This window comes from Marmota monax, unplaced genomic scaffold, assembly GCF_021218885.2.
Source record: "Marmota monax isolate L192 unplaced genomic scaffold, Marmota_monax_Labrador192_F-V1.1 WCK01_AAM20220418_F8-fsc00051, whole genome shotgun sequence".
NCBI lineage: Eukaryota > Metazoa > Chordata > Mammalia > Rodentia > Sciuridae > Marmota > Marmota monax.
In genome coordinates, this window is record NW_026695202.1 from 10288177 (window position 1) to 10306537 (window position 18361).

General features: G+C 57.2%; 1 protein-coding gene across 2 annotated transcripts in view; it reads right to left on the minus strand.

The window, feature by feature from the left end:
• Positions 1 to 1009: 1009 nt before the first annotated feature.
• The window catches only part of Tmem184b (transmembrane protein 184B), a 46128-nt gene continuing 28776 nt past the window's right edge, over positions 1010 to 18361 (minus strand). The window contains exons 4-10 of one of the 2 annotated variants that reach the window (XM_046429549.2): positions 10595 to 10685; positions 10119 to 10194; positions 7384 to 7475; positions 6514 to 6683; positions 5887 to 6081; positions 4123 to 4143; positions 1010 to 3357 (exon numbers count right to left, since the gene is read on the minus strand). In XM_046429549.2, the coding sequence (XP_046285505.1) occupies positions 3116 to 3357; positions 4123 to 4143; positions 5887 to 6081; positions 6514 to 6683; positions 7384 to 7475; positions 10119 to 10194; positions 10595 to 10685 (887 nt within the window). In that variant the 3' untranslated portion in view covers positions 1010 to 3115. The remainder of the gene's footprint in view (positions 3358 to 4122; positions 4144 to 5886; positions 6082 to 6513; positions 6684 to 7383; positions 7476 to 10118; positions 10195 to 10594; positions 10686 to 18361) is intronic. The other variant, XM_046429550.2, reaches the window with a different exon arrangement.

The window sequence follows — 18361 nt, forward strand, 5'->3', positions numbered from 1 at the left end:
CCAGTTCTGGAAAGCACAAGGAGGCATGGGGAGAAGTGGCTTCTTGAGTCCCAGCCTACAGGACTAAGTCTTACTCCTGGGCCTTATTCCAGGCCCATATTCCTGTCATCCCAATCTTCCAGGCCTCAGAGGGCCCCTTAAGGCGGGTGGACAGTGGTTGTGGGGTCAGCAGAATCAGAGTTTGGCTCCAGGGTCTCTTTTCCTTGCTGTGGAACTTGTGGTGCTTAATTGGGTTTCTTGTAGCCTCGGCTTATCCACCTACAAAGTGGAGGTGCTATCAGAAGATAGGCAGGAAAGCACTGGGGCCGGAGAGGTTGAAGGTGAGGGGCTGCAGGACCCTGTGGGTGGCTGGGTAGGGAGATGGTGGGGCTGGGGAAGCTGCAGAATTTGAGTGTGGGAAAGGGCCAGACCACAGGGCTTAACTGGGTCTGTGGAGCTCTCTTCCCCTCAGGCCGGGGCTCTGGCGGGTCCTAGATGTGTGAAATGCTGAGCACAGGCCTGGGGCATGGGCAGCAGGAAGCCTTGGGAGGGACCAGTGGCTGTTACCTCGAGGTTACTGGGAATTTCCCCCACCCACGCTGCATTCCTGAGAGCTCCTGTCAGCTGGAGGCTGGGCCCCAGCAAGGAATGAGGGTGGAGGGAAGGTGCCTGTTGCCTAGGACCCCCACCCCAGCTTCCTGGCCCCAGGGTCCCAGGGTAGAGGCAAAGGGGAGCTTGGTATTCTGGAGGATCCCTGGAAGTCCTTGCAGAGGGGCTGCCAGTGACACTGGTTTCCCCCATGGCGCCCAGCCCTTATGTCACAAGGAGGCTGAGCTCCTTGTGACCTGCCGGCTGGGGGAGGAGGTGACACTTTGCCCAGTGGGGACCTGGATGCCGATTTTAGTCCCTGGCAATGTGACTCCCCTCCATCACCTAGACATCACACTCAGGAAGGACGAAGTGGACACCCCCCCCCAGGTGGAGGGGGGCAGGAAAGAGGCAGGGACAGAAGCTCACCGCAGGCAGGGGGTTTCAGTACAATCTATATTATCTCATATATATATTTCTTCCTCACTTTATTTGCTCACTTCTGTCACGCATTTAAAATGTCACAGAGACCAAAATAGAGCGGCTTTCGGTGGAAACTCATGGCAGTCATACGACGAGATACAAAACTAGGGACTCTGTCTTCTCATACATCATACAATTAATTTTCAAGTATTTTTATATACAAAGGGCTACTCTATCTGGAAAATAATAATAAAAAAAGACAAGGTAGGTTATGCATCCTAGGAAGGAGGAGGGGATGCAGCAGTTGGGAACACTTTCCCCATCCCTGTGTCCCCAGGGACTGCTAGTTCCTGCCACTTGGCTCCCAGCTCTACCTACCACGCTAGAGGACAAGCGTGCCAGAGCAGCCGAGGACAGAGGGGGCAGGAATCAGCAACACGCTTTGGCCTGGAAGGAGGGGCAATGTGTCAGGGAGGCAGACTCGACTCATGGAGGCAGACACGGGAAGGAGCCAGCACCGCTCCTGGGACAGCCTGTGCCTGCCAGCTGCCGCCCACCCAGACGGGAGCCCAGGGCAGGCCTCTGGGCCACACGGGAAGGAAGGAGGTCAGGAAGGTTGCTGGGATCAGCTATCCTACCTGGACCCTCCCCTAGATCCAGGGGCAGGAGCCTGTTCATTCCAGGAGTGACCAAAAGAGCTTCTGGCAAGTGCCACCAGACAGGGGACCCTTCTCCCTCACTGGATCGAGGCTACTCCACTCCAGACCCAAGTATTGCCTGGGTTTCAAGCAACAGAACGCCCTGCTACACAAACGTGCACTACACCACGAGGCTCTTCCTAAGACAGGCTGGCAAAAAGCCCAGCCTGCCTGGGGACTTCAGCCCTGGATACACGGATGTGGAGGGCAAGGACAGGAACTGGTGGTCCCTGGTCACTCCTAAGGCCTGTTAAGGGCACATGGCCCAGCACTGCAGGATCCTGAGTGCCAGCAGCTTAGTAAGGAGTCCCCAGGGGGTGTCTGGGGCAGATGCAGGCTGAGGAGGGGACTTTTATATGTGACTAAGGCACAGAAGAGATGGGCTGGGGGCCAGATGAGGCAGAATACCAGGCCCTGTGTGGACAGAGGGCCCTGGAGAGGAGTCTGGGACACCCTTCACCTCCTGGCTCCCTGCTGCACGGCCATCCCTACTGTCCTCCCCCAGGAGCTGGTCTGAAATGTGGGACACAGACCTTTCTCCTGAATGGGAGGGAGAAGCCCCGGGGAGAGGCTCAGCAAAGGCTCTGACTGCTCCGTCTGGGGGGAGGACTGAAGCCCGACTTGTGAACAGCCAGGCAGCTGGCTCTGCCCCAACGCCTTCAAGAGAAGGACCAAGTGAGAGGGCAGTGCAGGCTGCCGGCTGCCCTTAAAGGGCCAGGAGGAGGTGGGCAGAAGGCGGCCTTGGCGAGGACACCTGGGGCCCACAGGCCCCCTGCTTCACCAGAAGGGCTCCGAGGCACCAGAGCACCCTTCCTAGAGGTCCCCTGGTGTCTGGCTCTGATCCTTGCAGCACGCCAGGCAGGCCTGGGTCAGGAGGGACAGCCACAGAATGTCCACGTTCCCTCCTCCTGCCCAGGTTGAGGCAATCTAGCATTGGACAGGGTGGACACAGGGGGAAGCAGGCGGGAGGAACCTGGGAAGAGCCTTCCCTAGGCAGGGAGGAGCAGGCAGGCAGGGAAGAGCATGGCGTGGGCCAGGGGGCACGACCTCAGCATGAGCTCCTCCTGCAGGAAGGCCCGGGAGGCTGCAGCCATGGCCCACACACAAGCACTTAGGCCTGGGCATGGCTGGTCCAAGGTGCCTCCACCACAGGACGGGCAGCAGGGGTATGGGAGCTCTCCCAGTGTCCTCTGCCCTGGCCCGCGCAGGCAGGATTAGCCATGTATAAATATTCCTAAAGGCTCACGGGAGAGCCTGTGATGTCCCCAGACAGAGGGTGTCTGGCTGTTCCTCTGAAAGCGATATGTTTCTGGTCCAATAAATAAGGGCAACACCGAAGCTGTGTGGCCTCCTGGCCCCGCGGTGAGGCTGGAGGAGGACATGGCCCGCCCTTGCCCAGGTGCGGGTCCCTCCCCGCAGCGCCACATCTAGAACTCATCGTCAGAGCTGAGCAGGAGAGTCTTCTCGTTGTCGCGGGCTCCACTGAGGCTGTGGGAGCGCGAGAGGCTGTGGGCGCCGCTGCGCCAGGTGGGCCCGGGCTCCAGAGTGGACTGCTGCGTGTACTGCTGGTAGGCGGGAGAGAAGTTGTGGATGGCGTCCTGCACGATGTCGTGTGGGTTCATGGTCTCCTTGAGGCTGCTGGAGATGCTCTTCATGGGGGCGCAGCGGCCTGAAGGAGGAGGCAGGAGGTAGGGTGAGGGGTGGGCCCCTGCCCCGACCCTGCAACAGACCCCCAACCCAGGCTGTCATCCAGTCATTCCCTCTTGAACCAAGAACGGGTCCAAGACATGAGAAAGGACAGGCAAGAAGCAAACTCCGCTGCCCAGGGGGAGGGAGCAGCCAGGGCATCCTGTGGGCTGGCCTCCGGCCAGAGGCAAAGTGATACACCGTTTGGGGAAGCCAGGGCGGGAGAAAGGGACCCCAATAGAGACTGGCGAGCTGCAGGCATGAGCCTGGAATGCCCCTGGCTCCGCGGTGCCAGGCCCACACCCTGCCCCGGGAGGGTTCCTCTGTGGGGAGGGGACCAGGCTGGCCGCTGGCTTCCCCCTAGAGAGGACATGCTTCTTCCTAATCCCCTCTAATGATGCGTTCCCTCAGGCTCAGAGGGGAGAAATGGCCCAGGCCACCAGGCACAAGTGAACAACCCAACTCTGGGTTCGGAATCAGACCCCAGTCTCCCCACCCCCCATGTCCTCTGCCATGAAAACAGCACTGGAGGCCCTGTGCCCCAGCACCACACAGGGCATGTTCCAGAACAATGGGAGATCAGACAAATGCAGGTGGAGGGGCCTCGCAGGCAGGTGCTGGGGCTCTCCCACCTTAGGGGTGCCTGCAGGGAGGAGAAGGGGACACAGAGGAGCTACAGAGAGGCATGCTGGTGACAGTGACCAGAAGTGACGTGCAGGACGGACGTGCAGATAAGAGTGGGACCTACCGTAAGGGCCGTATGTTGGCACTGCCCACGGCCAAACCCAGGGCAAATGCAAGGCAAAGGGGCAGGGAGAGAAGCCGGAGGCAGAGAAGACAAGAGAGCTCAGTGAGCACTACGCCCACCCCAGGCCCTTGGCCCACCCCCACCCGGGCACCTCAGCGGCTCCCACTGCCCCCACCCCCGAGGCCTGAGGGGACATCTGCCCAGGGATGACTCTTCCTATGGTGCTCACACTCACAAAGGGCACCCCGGCTAGAGGCGTCCCCTGTTCCACCTTTTCTCAGGCTTGGCCAGAGCCACCTCTGCATGGAGTGGCCATTCCTCACACCTCAAGGCTCAGCAGAGCTGGCCTTCACCCTAGGGTGACAGGGGCTGGGCACCTCAGAGGCTGGGCCAGGAGCCTTTGCCCATGGGCCCTGGGCCTAGGCCAGAGGGAGGCAAGCTCGGCCAGCAGCAGCTGTCCCTGGCCTGGCAGTACAGCCAGTCAGGCTACTGCTTGCTGGGGTGGGTGTGTCTGAGGGGACAGCGAGCGCAGGATGCCCAGGCTGGCGGTAGGAAGCCTCTGCAGAGCCCGAGGTATGGAAATGGTTCTCCACTACAGCCCTGCCTGCTCTGGGGACAGTCCCAGGCTCCAGGCCCCAGGCCCCAGGTAGCATTCCCATGGATATAGGCTCTGCCAGACCAGGTCCAAGGGACAAGGCCCTCAGTGCTGGGTGGGCATCTGTAAGATCCTCCCCACTTTGGGGGTAAAAATGGGGGTCTGGAGGGGAAATAGGTGGGGACCTCCCAGTTGGCAGAGAGTTGGACAGTGTGACCAAAGACTGAAGAGTGATCGAGAGCCCAGCGGCAGGAGTGCCCGCAGGACAAAGTCCAGCAGAGGAGTTTCAGTGCTCTTTCCAAGACGGGGAGGACCTGGGCTGAGAGGCTCCCTCTCCTCGCCCTGCCACCTCCTCCTTCTCCTGAAACAGGCCCCCATCCTCCCAGCCCACTGCTTATCCAGTCACCAAGGGGCTCTAAGGCAAGTGCTGCTCCAGACAGAGTGTGGGGCGGGCACGGGGTTAGAGGGCTCCAGACCTTCTTGGCACAGGGGGTGAGTCTGCTACCACCTTCCAACTAGGAGATCAGCAGGTGTAAAGAGAAAGCGGTCAGACCTCACACCACCTGTTTCTTAGGAGTAAGCACGGTATTTTGTTTTTAAAGAAATTTAAAGAGGCCTGTAATCCCAGTGGCTCAGGAGCCAGCCTCAGCAAAAAGCCAGGTGCTAAGTAACTCAGTGAGACCCTGTCTCTAAATAAAATACAAAAAATAGGACTGGGGATGTGGCTCAGTGGTAGAGTGCCCCTGCGTTCAATCCCTGGTACCCAAGCCCCAACCAAAAAAAGAAAGAAAAAAAAAAAAGAAATTTAGAGAGGATAGAAGTGGAGGACAACAGAGAAGCAAGGCCTGGCCATCGGGAGCCTGGGGATCTGCCCATTCAGTCTCCTGCCAGTCTTTCCCGTCATCCCTGTGTCCACACTGTGACCTACTCCAAGGGACAGGTGAGCTTAGCTTCCAGGACCATATCAGTAGTGCCAGCGATGGGGAGGGGTCTCTCCTGGTCCTGCCATCCCCTCTCCCCAACCTCTGAGGCCCTTTTCCCACTGGGGTTCGCCCCTGCAGGGCACTGGAGGATGGCAGGTGCTCTGGAACTCTGCTCCCCCCACTAGAGTCACCCCAGACCCTGGCTCCTTTCCCCCACTAGAGTCACCCCCAGACCCTGGCTCCTACCTTGAGCGTCCAGCCTCTTGTCAGCATAGGCCTTGTAGGTGAAGGCGTGTCGCAACGCCAGGGCCGCGAAGAACATCTCCACGCAGATGATGAAGTCCTGGTAGCCAGCGGCCACGGTGCCCTCGCCCACCGACACGCGGGCCGAGTGGATCTTGGGGATGGCGCCACACTTTTCCAGGATGGCCAGCAGCATGCCTGAGGGGAGGCGCCACCTGGCCCGTGAGGACTTCCAGGCCCCTCTCCCACACACCCCCAGACACCCTCAGGCCCACTATAGTGGTAAGGGAGCACGGCTGCAGGACAGGGTTGGTGACACAAAGCCAAGGCCTCCAGAAAGCCACTCTCCCAGCTCCTTGCCAGTCACCTAAAAGAGGTGACTGAGACATCAATTACACGGGGTCCCTGGGGTCCTCCATCCATGAATTAGCTCTGCCGGAGCTTCCCAAAGCTTCTCTAAAAAGCCCTGGAGGGTGCAGAGAGCGCCCCATGGGCCAGGCTCCCTGAGTCCCAGACTGGGACCACCTAGGACAGCCCTGTGGCCTGAGCTCCACAACCCTAGGACCCAATCGCAGGGACGGTGGAAAGGGGCTCAGAGGCAGGGGCCTCACGAAGCTGGAGGGAGCTGACCTTGCCAGAAGGAGAGGAAGATGACGGACTTGACCATGAAGAACTTGAGCACAGGGCTGTAGGGGCTGAGCAGCTCCCGGGTGGCGAAGTAGAAGAGGAAGAGGGCGTAGAGGGCCAGGCTGACCGAGATGTTGTAGATGATGGTCACATAAAGGTAGCCGCTGGTGACGCTGCAGAGCGGGCACATTCTGGTTGGGACCAACCTGCCCTGCCACACGTGACCCCCGCACCCCTCCCCAGAGTGCAGTGAGCTGCAGGAGGGAGGGATGGCAGTCAAGGGCACGCATCCCAAGTGGGACAAGGCTGTGCGCCCACGGTGCTGGTCGGCCTGCTCCCTCTGCTGTGCCGTGCTGTCCCAGGTCTGGGCCCACTGCTGGGACACACCGGCAGGAAAACCAGAGTCAGGCTGGAGGCTACAGACTGACAGCCAGTCAGTGGTGTCCAAGTGGTTGACCCCAAGCTTGCTGTGTGACCAGGGTACAGCTCTGAGCCCAGTTCGCTCACCTGCCTGGGTGGGGCTGTGGCTGGGTCACGGGCAGTACGTGTGAAGCACTGACGAGCACAGGGCCACCTTCACTGCCCCACATGAAACCTGGGGCTCAAGCTGGCCTCTCGGGCTCGTCCCCTCTCACCCCCACCTTCAGAGTGCTCACTGGCCTTCACGGCTCCGCCTGGGGAAGCCATGCAGCCTGCGAGGACATAACTGAGTGGCAGGCTCACTCCTCGGCCAGCGTCAGGCCAAGTTCAAGGGGGGCACTGCCAGGCCTGGGCTCAGAGCAGCCCTGGAAACCCAGGAAGGGCACAGCCACCCTGCTAGACCAGGGCACTGGCATTCCTCCCACACACCCGGAGGGACGACCCACTGCTTACTCGAAGTCCCCGTCCCGGTACTTGCCGAAGGCCTGGAGGATGACGGTGCTGACGGCCATCAGCGGCTTCACCACGCAGAACTGCAGCGTGGCCTGTGGGGAGAGAAAGGAGACAGCGAAGGGTGAGTGTGCCAGACTCCTCCTCGGGCAGGCCTGTGACGAACACTGGGGGGGGCACGCGGGTCCCCAAGGGGACTGCTGGCTACAGGAGCAGAATAAGCAAGAGACAATGACAACCCAAAGAGACCCTGTGAGGAGACAGGCATGGGGAAGGAAGGCCAGGGGAGCCCCAGCGACGATGAGGGACCATCAGGAAGGTGGCCAGCGACAACAGGGGCAGCTCCATACCAGGCAGAGGGAGCAGCTCATGCACAAGCCCAGGGCAGAGTGGACAAGCGCAGGCACGAGATCTGGGGAGAGGAGGCTGGGGCGGGGGCTGGGACGGGAGCTCTAGAGCTCCTGGCTGGTTCCCTGTCCCACACTGGGCCCAAGGCCAGGGTTTCTGTCAGGCTGGGCGGGTGGCGGACTGCGGGGCAGCAGGTGAGGACGCGGCTGCCCAGACGTGGGCTCTGGAGTCTGAAGGCCGAGTCCGTGCAGGCCAGGCTGACTGCTTGCTGCAGTGGCAGATGTGACCTAGTGCTGCCTCCCTGCGACAAGGGAGGTGACCAGCCCCACAATGCAGGATCACTGCTGGGGAGTGGGGGTCCTCCTGGAGGGTTCCCCTCCAGGGGGCTCAGCAGAGGACTCTGGGAGTGCCCCCCCAGAGCTCGGCAACACCCTCTGCAGGCTTCCACAACTCTCACACAGGACACTGTACCCCAGAACCGAGAATCACCAGTCTCCTGAGAGCAAGTCAGCCCAAGCATGGGGCCTCTCGTGGAGGTGGCTGGAGCTCTGGTCATCAAGGCTGAGCTAGGGAGGCGTCAAGTGGTACAAGGAGCTGGGGCAGCATGAGCTGCTGCAGAGCCTGCTCCTGTCCCCAGGACCCGTTCCAGTCTGAGGGGCCCCGGGCAGCTTGCACTGGGGCTGCCCAGCAGAGTGCAGGTGACCCTGATGGCAGAGCTGTCAGAAAACCCCACAGAACTCTTCTGGCCCTGAACCTGGCCCAGAGGAAGTGGGACCCACACCCTTTGGGGAAAGGGGAGAGCGGTTCCCACCAAATGTGCATGGGGAGCTGCTGGGTGGTGCCTCCCTGTGATGTGAGACCACAGCATCCCCCGTCACAGAAGGGAAACTGAGGCACAGAGCAGCTGGCGTGGCCGCAGAAGCACCGGAAACTGAGTCGGCAGGCCCAGAGCCACTGCCCAACCACACCTGGGTCAGGGCAGATTCCCGGGCCATGCTGGACAGCGCAGTCACCAGGAAGCCTGCAACACAGGCCAGGCTGGCACCACCACACACCTGTCCCGTGGGAGGGGTGGCTGGTGGTCTGCAAATCTACTTTTGGCAAGCACTCGAGAAGAGTCAGACACTGGGCTGCTGCAGGACGCTCAGGCCCCCTCGCAGCAGCTCTGGGTATGAGAAAGGGACCAGAGGCTTCACCATTCTTTCTCATCCCTCCTCTCCCACCTCCTCCAGGAGGAGAGCGGAGCATCTGCGCACACAGGCTGGGGAACCAGTCACAACAATGTGTGGACGACAGAACTTCAAACGAGGCTGAGTCACAGCTGGACCTGGGCCTGGGCAGCTGAACCTGCTGTAAACAGCCGGAACACCCCACCCAGGCTGGCAGCTCTGCTCCTTCCCTGCAGCCTAATGGTGAGAATCTGCTTTCAGAAACACCCTGGAGAAGGAAGGCCTGGAAGCTGAGCTGCACACTTGGCTTGACCGGTGGAAGCTTTGTGGTATGCCACGCTGGGCCTGGACCCTGCACAGAAGCGAGCAGAAGGGCCAGCCCTCAGGCAGGCCACGATGACTCGGCCGTGGGTTCCATTTTCCCTGTGACTTACTCGGTGATGCTGAAGGGACAGGCAGGGGCCCTGTGGAGACCAGGGCCAAACCAATGAAGACTGGATGTGTCACCTCAGGTTCTGCCTCCCTGAATGAGCCAGTACTATGGTAAAGGCAGATCCATTACCTCACCTGTTCCTTACCATCACCCCTAGAGATAAGTGTTGTTATGTCTACTTTACAGAGGAGCAAACTAAAGCACAGAGAGGTTAAGTAGATTATCTGAGGTCTCACAGTCTGAGGAGAAGCTGGAAGTCAAACGTGAGTAGTTAGAGACCTGGGCCTAGCACTGAAGGACACCACCACATGTCTTCCTCCAGGCTACTCTGGGCCCCAGGGAGGGCAGTGAGAAAACCGGAAGTCACTGGACAGGAGAGAGAAGGGAGCCACGCGGGTCTGTCTGTCATGTGTCTTTAATGCCAATATCCTCCAGAGCCAGCCACAATGGATGAGTTTTCAAACTGAGATTCTATAGCCCATGGACTTTCTCTGAGTCTCACACATCAAGACTTGGTCAAAATGAGGAAGAGTTTGAGACCGACCACCGACCACCTGCTCTTATCCAGAGCTGTACCAGAAGACCCCAGGATGCAGGTCACTGTCCATCTGAGCACATGCTACTCACCCGGTGCCTCCCAAACAGGTTAGGGCTAGAGTCGGGCACCTGGCAGGACCCCGCAGGTGGGGCCCAGGGCAGCCTACAGCAGGGGCCTCCCTCCAGGGCACAGGCCTGGCTTCTGATCCCCAGCCCGCACCTCCAGACCCAGGCGGCTGCCACACACACACCTGTTTGCAGAACCGCAGGAATCCAATGGAGTAGGTCTTTCCCCAGAGGCAGCAAGTGCCGTACATACAGCTGGACCTGGGAGAGAGAAGCACAGAAGGGGCTGGTGAGTGGGGAAAGGTGGGGCTGGGCAGCCATCCTCCCCGCCATCAGACAAGCTGGGGGCATGGAGCTGGGACAGCATAAACCCAAGGGGGAGCATAGCTCAGCCTCTGCAGGAGCAGCAGGTGGTGAGGGAAGAGGGCTGCCTTGGCCCTCAGCTGAGAAACCAACTCAGGAAGCACAGAATTAAAACCACCAGAGACAGACAGGAAAGGAAGGGCGACAGGAAGAGAAGAGACGAGCCACGAGACCTTCCCAAGAGTCCTAAGGAAGGGGTTTGCTCAGGAGTGTGGGAGAGATGTCTGTGTCCAGCTGACACCAGGACAGCCTGAAGAAGCCAGGCCCAGGCGCGGGGCTCCAGGGAGACTCTACTCACTCAATGGGCTTCCCTCGGATCTCCGCCATGATGGAGCTCTCTCCCCCGAGGTATTCATAGCACAGGCTCAGGAAGTTATAGATGACCAAGGCTGCGGAGAGTGTCCAGAAAAACCACTCAGCCCAGCAGAGCGGGCAGGCAGCTGGCGAAATTTACACAGCAACCGAAAACGAAAGAGCCACAGCCAACAGGGAGGAGCCGTGGGACACGAGACTGCCCCAGAGGCCGCAGGTTAGCACCGTCTAGATGGGAGAGTCTAAAATTTGGTGCCATTTATTCCCAGTGTCTCAGTGGCACCTACACTGTGGTAATACCCCAAAGAAAGGCACAGAGCGACAACCATAAATCCAGGATGGCACAGGGAGCGGAGGGCGAGTGCCAAAGGGCTGGGGGCTGGCGTGTGTACATTCTGGGAGAAATGGTGTCGCTCGCTAGTTATCTACTAGTTTGGTTCACCAGTCTATTTGTGTGTCACACTTTTACAACACAACGCTGCTGGGATCTCAAGAGACACTGTAAACAAAGAGGGAGAGGAGAACCTCCATCCGGCCATGTGCCCGTGTGGCCTGATGCGTGCCCAGCTCTGCACTCTCTGACTGCACAGGACAGCTGCGCAGGCGGCAGGGCACAACCTGGGAAACTTGGTAGGCTCCTTCTGAAGTGGGACACAGAGCAACGTCACCATAGAGACCTGAAATCTTCATGGGTGAGCGATGGCCTGGGAAAAGTAGATGGAAATGTGCGGCTGCAGACAGAGGGGTGTGCGGCCAGGGCTCTCAGGTGTGCCTCACCTGGAAGGAGAGCAGGAGGAGGAGCCAGCGGGCCCTGCAGAGGGCGCCACCAAGGGAAGGCACCCAGAAAAGCAATGAGGACGGCAGCAGCCAAGACCTAGAGCATGGGGCAAGAGGACAAGGGCAGCCAGAGGGCTCCTGCCCATTTGGCCCCATCACCTCTGCAGCACAGTCCCTGAGGCCCCCTGTGCCACCCAGCTTGTGCTGACGGGATCCCTGCCGCTCCCACACTTCCCAGTAGCGCTGAAGGCCACTCTCACCCCAGAGCGGGTCCTCACCCTCTGGCATCTTTGTGCTCTCAGCTCCCACTGCCTGGGGGGGGCGCTTCCTCTCTGCACTCCTAGGACCCTGACCCCAGCTCTGAAGTCTCTGGGGACCAACATGGAGTCTCACACTCCCTCCACTGAACTGAATCAGCAGACACTTCCCAGAATTTCCCACAGTGGGCATAACACCCACCTACTGGCACAGGTCACCCCTAAGATGGCTCATAGCACAGGTCAGTCCTGAGATGGCTCGTGGCACTGTGCAACCAAAGCTGTTGATGCTGTGACCAAACACTGCAGTTCTGCACGGGATGCCATGTCACTTAAAAATGGTATGCAGGGTTAGGGTGCAGCCGAGCATGCGCCTAGCACACTTGAGGCCCTGGGTTGATCCCCAGCTCCAGAAAAAAAAAATCTGTTTTCCTGAGAAGATACAAGACTTAGCCACACATAATCAGGCCATGCCCCATGGCTGATAATATGGAAAATAAATGCATGTCTCAATGTTGAAAGAAAGAAAAAGAGAGAGAGAGAAAGTAAGTCACCAACCAGCCTCACAGGTCATGACTCCTGAAAGGGGGCGTCCTTGCTCAGGATGCAGGCTCAATGCTTAGCACACACCAGGCATGGAAGAAACACTCACCTGCCTTGACTAAGGCACGGAAAACCCTGGCGATATGTTTTTAGGCAGAAGTCCTTCAGCAAGTCAGAAAGGTGTATATTCGGGGCCCTTTATCCAGGGCTCCAGACTCCAAGCAGCACTCTGCATAGACACAGCCCACAGCACTAACCTTACTGTGACTGTCCCTCTTCCCACACAGAGCAGAGGGCTTGCAACTCGGATGGAACTCAGTTTCCACCTGCAAGTTCCACCCTGAGTGGTCCCCAGGGCCCAGCTGTGGAGCACGTCCTCTGGCAGGCTGGAAAGCCCACCTCCCCCAAGGTGGACCCTCAAGACAAGCCACAGGGACCTGGGGTCATCTGGCCCCTCCCAGGCAAGGCCATCCCTGCAATCTGCTCCTGAGAGGAGCTTGGCATGAGCTCAGGTCCCTTCCTGTGTCATGAGGGGCACGAGCACCCTCCTGAGGCCAGGGTGGGGCCACCTGATCATAGCCAGCTCTGCACCCAGCCGGTCAGAATCACCGAATTTCATACATCTCTTAGTTCAAGATTCTTGACCTTTTAAAGGTGCTCCAGGGCCAGCTGGTCTGTAAAATACCAATTTGCTGACAGTTTCCTTTAAAGACTCATTAGTGACTCAATAACAGACTCACTGATTCTTAGAGAAAGGAGACCATACAATTTCCTTGGATATGACTCAACCAACCCAAACCAAGGCCTGCTGCCATCTGGACAAACCCAGCCCCTTCGTAGGAAATAACGGAACTGCACAGAACACCATCCCCAACGTTCCAGCAACAGTGCCTAAAATGGACCCTCCACGAACATTCCAGAAACAGCAAGCAATCCAGTGGCCTGGACACGAGAGAGACTCAACCAGGAACAAAGTACTCAGCAGCAGGATTGTCGCCCATCCCCCTGAAGACCACGGTTCCAATTCTGGCCCCTGGAGAGGTTCCCAAGTTACAAAATGGCCCGGTGCTTCCCTAACCACCCACCAGAGCCCTGCCCAGGCTCCGCAAGAGGCCCTGAAGCATGTTAGTGACAAGAGACCCGCAGGTCAGGCCTGTTTTTCCTCTATCCTTTTCTGGGCCATCAACTGCAAATTTCTGCTCCATTCTAGCCAGCAAATCCTGAGCTAGAGACAAAGGTGATCAGAAGAGAAGGACCAGGACAGAGATGAAACAAGGGTTGGACTGGGGTCTTGAGGACTGGAGAGAAGACGAAGGGTCTTTCTCTTCATGCAAATGGCAAGCACCCAGCCACCAGGCCAAACAGGCCTTATATGGCCCCAGGGCAGATCCCAGATGGACTTAAGCTTAATGGGGAAATTTTTTTCTTTTTTTTGTACAGGGTTTTAACCAGGGGTGCTTTACCACTGAGCTGCATCCCCAGACTGTTTTAGTTTTTATTTTGAGAGCTTTTGCCAATAGGAGCATGCATCAGAAGCAGGGGTCCCTCGGTACAGACAGTATAACAGGGTCCCTTCCAACTCCAAAATCCAAGACTTCCTGTTTTCACAGCAGCTTCTCAAGCCTGGAGTAGCCTGGACAGGAAGTTGTACCCCAAGAGAAAACTGTGCTCCAGCTGGAGACCCTGCTAACCAACAGCTCAACAGGGAGAATCAGAACCGCTAGGAAGTACCCTTCAGGCTTTTCTGCCAGCAGCTGCAGGCACATCCGGCCAATCACTCAGTGAATACTCGCGGGCAACACTGGGTGCCATGCACTGTGTGCCCACCTGATGGCCTTGGGCACGCTGGGCCACTGCAGGCTAACCTCCTCTGCACCCCTTCAGCACTCACAGCTGGCCTCAGGCCCAGCTGTCTCTGCTGCACAGAACACTGGGGATCTAGACAGCCATGGGGCCCGCCAGGTTCCAGACCCTGGAAGACGAGCCTGAAAGACTGCATCCTCAACACTATGGACAGACACCTCTGCTGAGTACACGGGGCCTCGGGACCTTCTTCACCCCGTTCAGTGGCAGGTGACTGTTACAGGCAATGGTAGGTACAGTGTGCCACCCACAGCAGGCAGGAGACCTGCCCTTATGCACGTGTCCCGACTCTGCACCACTCCAACAGTGCTTCTCACCACCCCCAGTGCTGTGTCTGGCTTCTCTCTTCCACAGATTCCTCTGAATGGCTTCCTCTACCCAGATCCACTGCATTCTTGTCCTTCTTGGCTTCGTCATCAGCCGTCAGCCATGGCCAGCTGGAGCTACTACCAAGCAGTGTCCTCTGGCAGCAAACCAACCCTTGGCTTTGGGGGCCTGCACTTGGGGCCCCCAGCTGTTCAGCAGCTGCACTCTCTCTACCTGGGAGATGGCTCGCTTGGGCCAGACACCAGAAGCTCCGTTTGTCTCAAGTTTGAAACAGGGTGAATAGAGCACCATGCTCTACCTGTTCCTCTCACACATGTAAAATCTCTTTGCCTATTGATCGGATTATGTCACGTGCCCTGTACAAATATGGCAAAATGAATCCTACTCTGTATAATTATAAGGCACTAATAAGAAAATTTGGAAAAGTAGTAAAAAAATAAAATAAATAAAATTTCTTTCCCTACCAAGAGTTCCTACTTCTCTAGGGGAGAAGCTGGTCCTGTCCCCATATTTGCCAAGTTTGGCTCAGAGCAGCTCCCAGGATCCGGAGGCGGAGGGTAGCGGGTGGGAGGGCTGGAGGGGGTGTCTGGCCCCTGGATTATCTTGGGCAAGTCTGCTGCCTACTGGAAGCTGTTTCCACAGGTGTTTAACAGGCTCGATGATGTGTACTCTATCGGTGACAATGAGCTAAAGTGCTGACAAACATGTGATAAAACTGTAAGTGCCACATAACACTCGTGACAAAACAGGCCGCAGAGGGCAACCACAGCAGTCACATGTCCGCCTCAGGTCCTCTTTAGGGGGTACTCCCCACCCCAATCACAATCCAATAGCAGATGCACGCAGGTGGCTGGTTCCTGCCCCGCCTCTCAGCCCCTGCGCCCTGGCCATGGTGCACCCAGTGCAGTGTGGACTGTGGCCCTCACCAGAGGGGTCAACAGAGCAAGCAGGGGACCTGGGCAGGCTACCTATGCTACCAACTCAAGGTTCACAGACAACATCCCCACCTCCTCCCGCAAAGCACAGGGAAATGAGAACAAGGGGCGAGGCAGACCTGTAAGGAGAAGGAGACGGCAATGGTGGCCACTAGTGACAGACATCAACAGAAGCTCTGGATGACGTGTTGAGGTCACTGACCTGGGCAGGGGAGGAGCCAGGAACTTCATAAAACAGCCCTGGGCTTGCGAGCAGCTCTGGGGCTGTGGAGAGGGAAACTGGAAAGCGCTCCAGGTCCCCACGGAGCTACTGAATGCCACTTTCTAGAGGGACTGAGACAGAACTTGGCCCAGCTGAGGTCAGTAATGGGGAGACGTGCAGAAGAGGACAACTAAGGCTGGACAAGAAGGCTGAGGAGCCCCAAAGGTCCTTCTCTGCACCCATAACTTCATCTCTCCTGTTTCCTTCCAAGCAGTAAGAGTAGCCTTTTCTGGGGAAACAGGCCCAGAATCAAAAGCCTGCACGTGCCAACTGCCCCACTGCTGCATAAGAAAGGCACGTGGTCTGCCACCCCATCGGGAGGCCCAGCAATTAGATGATTCATTCTCAATACAAAAAATAGCCAAGACACGAGATATCTGAGGAGAGCTTCTAACCAGATGAAAGAACTCAGGAGACAGAGGTGATGCAGGAGCAGCAGAAAACTGCAACTGACATCCCCAGAGAGAGTAGAGGAACACTCTGTCTCATGCCAGGAACAGGGGCCTCTACAAAGAATAGAGAAGAAAGCGGACGTGGTGGTGCATGCCTGTAATCCCAGCCTCTCCAGAAGCTGAGGCAGGAGGATCATGAGTTCAAAGCCAGCCTCAGCAATTTAGACAGGTCCTAAGCAACTCAGCAAGAGCCTGTCTCAAAATAAAAAACATTTAAAAATAAAAAGGGCTGGGATATAGCTCAGTGTTTGTAAAGTGCCCTTGGGTTCAATCCCCTAGACCAAAACAAAAACATAAACAGAAGCTAAAACACGCCTTCAAAATTCAAAGACACAATGATTTCCAACTTTTTTTTTTCTTTTCCATTCTGGGGATTGAACCCAGGGGCCCTCTACCACTGAGCTACAACCCCAGCACTGTCTATCTATCTTTTTATTTTTGAGGCAGGGTCTCCCTAAATTGCCAAGATTGGCCTTGAACTTGAGATCCTCCTGTCTCAGCCCACTGAGTAGCTAGGATCACAAGCAGTGCATCATCATGCCCAGCTCCAATCTGGCATTGTATTCCTTGCAAATGGAACACACAAAAATATAATAAAGATACTTTCAGATTTCAAAAAAGAGAACTCCCAAGTGTCCTCTTCCTCAGGAAGCTCGCAGAGGATGCGTTCCAATCAGAGAACAAACCAATAAGGGAGAAATGCATCCAGGGAACAGGTGACACGGCACCGAAACAAACACATGTCCCAGGAAGATGGAGAGTGATGGCACCAGGGCAGCGCTAAGCAGTGGAGGCCGGAGGGTGAGCAGTCCACCCACAGCAGAGGGAGCAATGCAGCTAGGAAAGGCCGGAGCCCACAGGTTCCGTGCAACAAGCCCAACAGCGTACAGGGCCAGGGCTGGTCTTTAAAAATTCAGTGGGTGCACTTGGGAATAAGTGGACAGCAGACACAGAACACTGAGCAAACTAAGAAGCAGGACAAACAGTCCCCAAAGGAAAACCCCCCAAACAAATTGAGATGCATAATGATGCAATGCAGAATTAAAAAAAAAAAATCACAACAGGGCTGGGCTGTAGCTCAGCTGGTAGAGTGCTTGCCTGGCATGCACATGGCCCTGGATTCAAACCCCAACACCACAAAAAGAAGAAAAAAAAAAATCACAACAGTCATTTTGAAAGATGAGGGTAAGCAAAGTGCATGTGAACACGTGTGTGGGGGTGCGGGGTCGCCTGCAGCAAGACCTTCCACAGAGCAGGGCACTACCAACACCACAGCCAGCTGGAAACCAAGAAACAAGACACTGTTAGGTCATTCTAGAACAAAACAGTTGAAAACGCTGTAAACCTGAAGTGTGGAGCTGATGAGGCAGTTTTGAGTTTCAACCACATGCATGTATTACTTTAACAAAAATAACTTCTTAGCATGTGATTTTTTGTTGTTGTTTGTTTGGGGTTTTTTTTGTTTTGTTTTTTTGGTACCAGGGATTGAACTCAGGGGCACTCAACCACTGAGCCACATCCCCAGCCCTATTTTGAATTTTATTTAGAGACAGGGTCTCACTGAGTTGCTCAGCACCTTGTTTGGCATGATTTTAATCAGCTTTTTGTTTTGTTTCGAGGCTACTGTGTGATGCCCAGACCTCGCATGGGCTGGCTGGGGTAAGGGTTCTCTGGCCCAGGCCCCTTGCAGGCCTTGGGGTGCCGAGGAGAGGGTGTGGAAGGGGGAAGGTAAACAAGTGGGAGGCCTAAGTTTCAAGGGGTAGCTACACAGACAGAGGGACGGGGTGGGGAGAGACCTGTGTGGAGGTGCGGGAGGGACAGGTAGGCCAGGCCCGGCGCACTGGCTCAGACTCCAAGAGCTGGTCAAGTCCAGGGTAGCTGCCTGCTGTGGGAAGACTCCCTGGGAGAGCCCAGGCAGGAACAGTAGTGTTGCTAGGAGATGGCTGAACAGGGGACAGGCTTCCAGGGCTTCTTGGGCTAGGAGGCGGGCCAGGGCAGGCAGCAGGGTAGGGGCATGGGGGACAGGGACAAAGAGGCTGCTGGAGTGGGGTGCCCACAACCATCTGCCACCACCTCTGGGACACAGAGCAAGGGCCAAGCAGAGGTTCTCTGACTGTGCCCCTGTCTTCTGCTAAACACTCCAACTTCAGGGCCAGCCAAGAAGGGGGTCTAGTCTCACTAGTCCCCCTTGGCAGGAACAGCCTTTTGCTTCTGGGTGAAGGCTGTCCAGGGCACCCATGCGAACCTGGCACCTAAGGGAAAAGGACTCTCGGCCCTGCCCCAGTCCCAGAGGTTCCCCTGGGGACTCCAAGAACAACAGATGCCACAGCTAGAGCC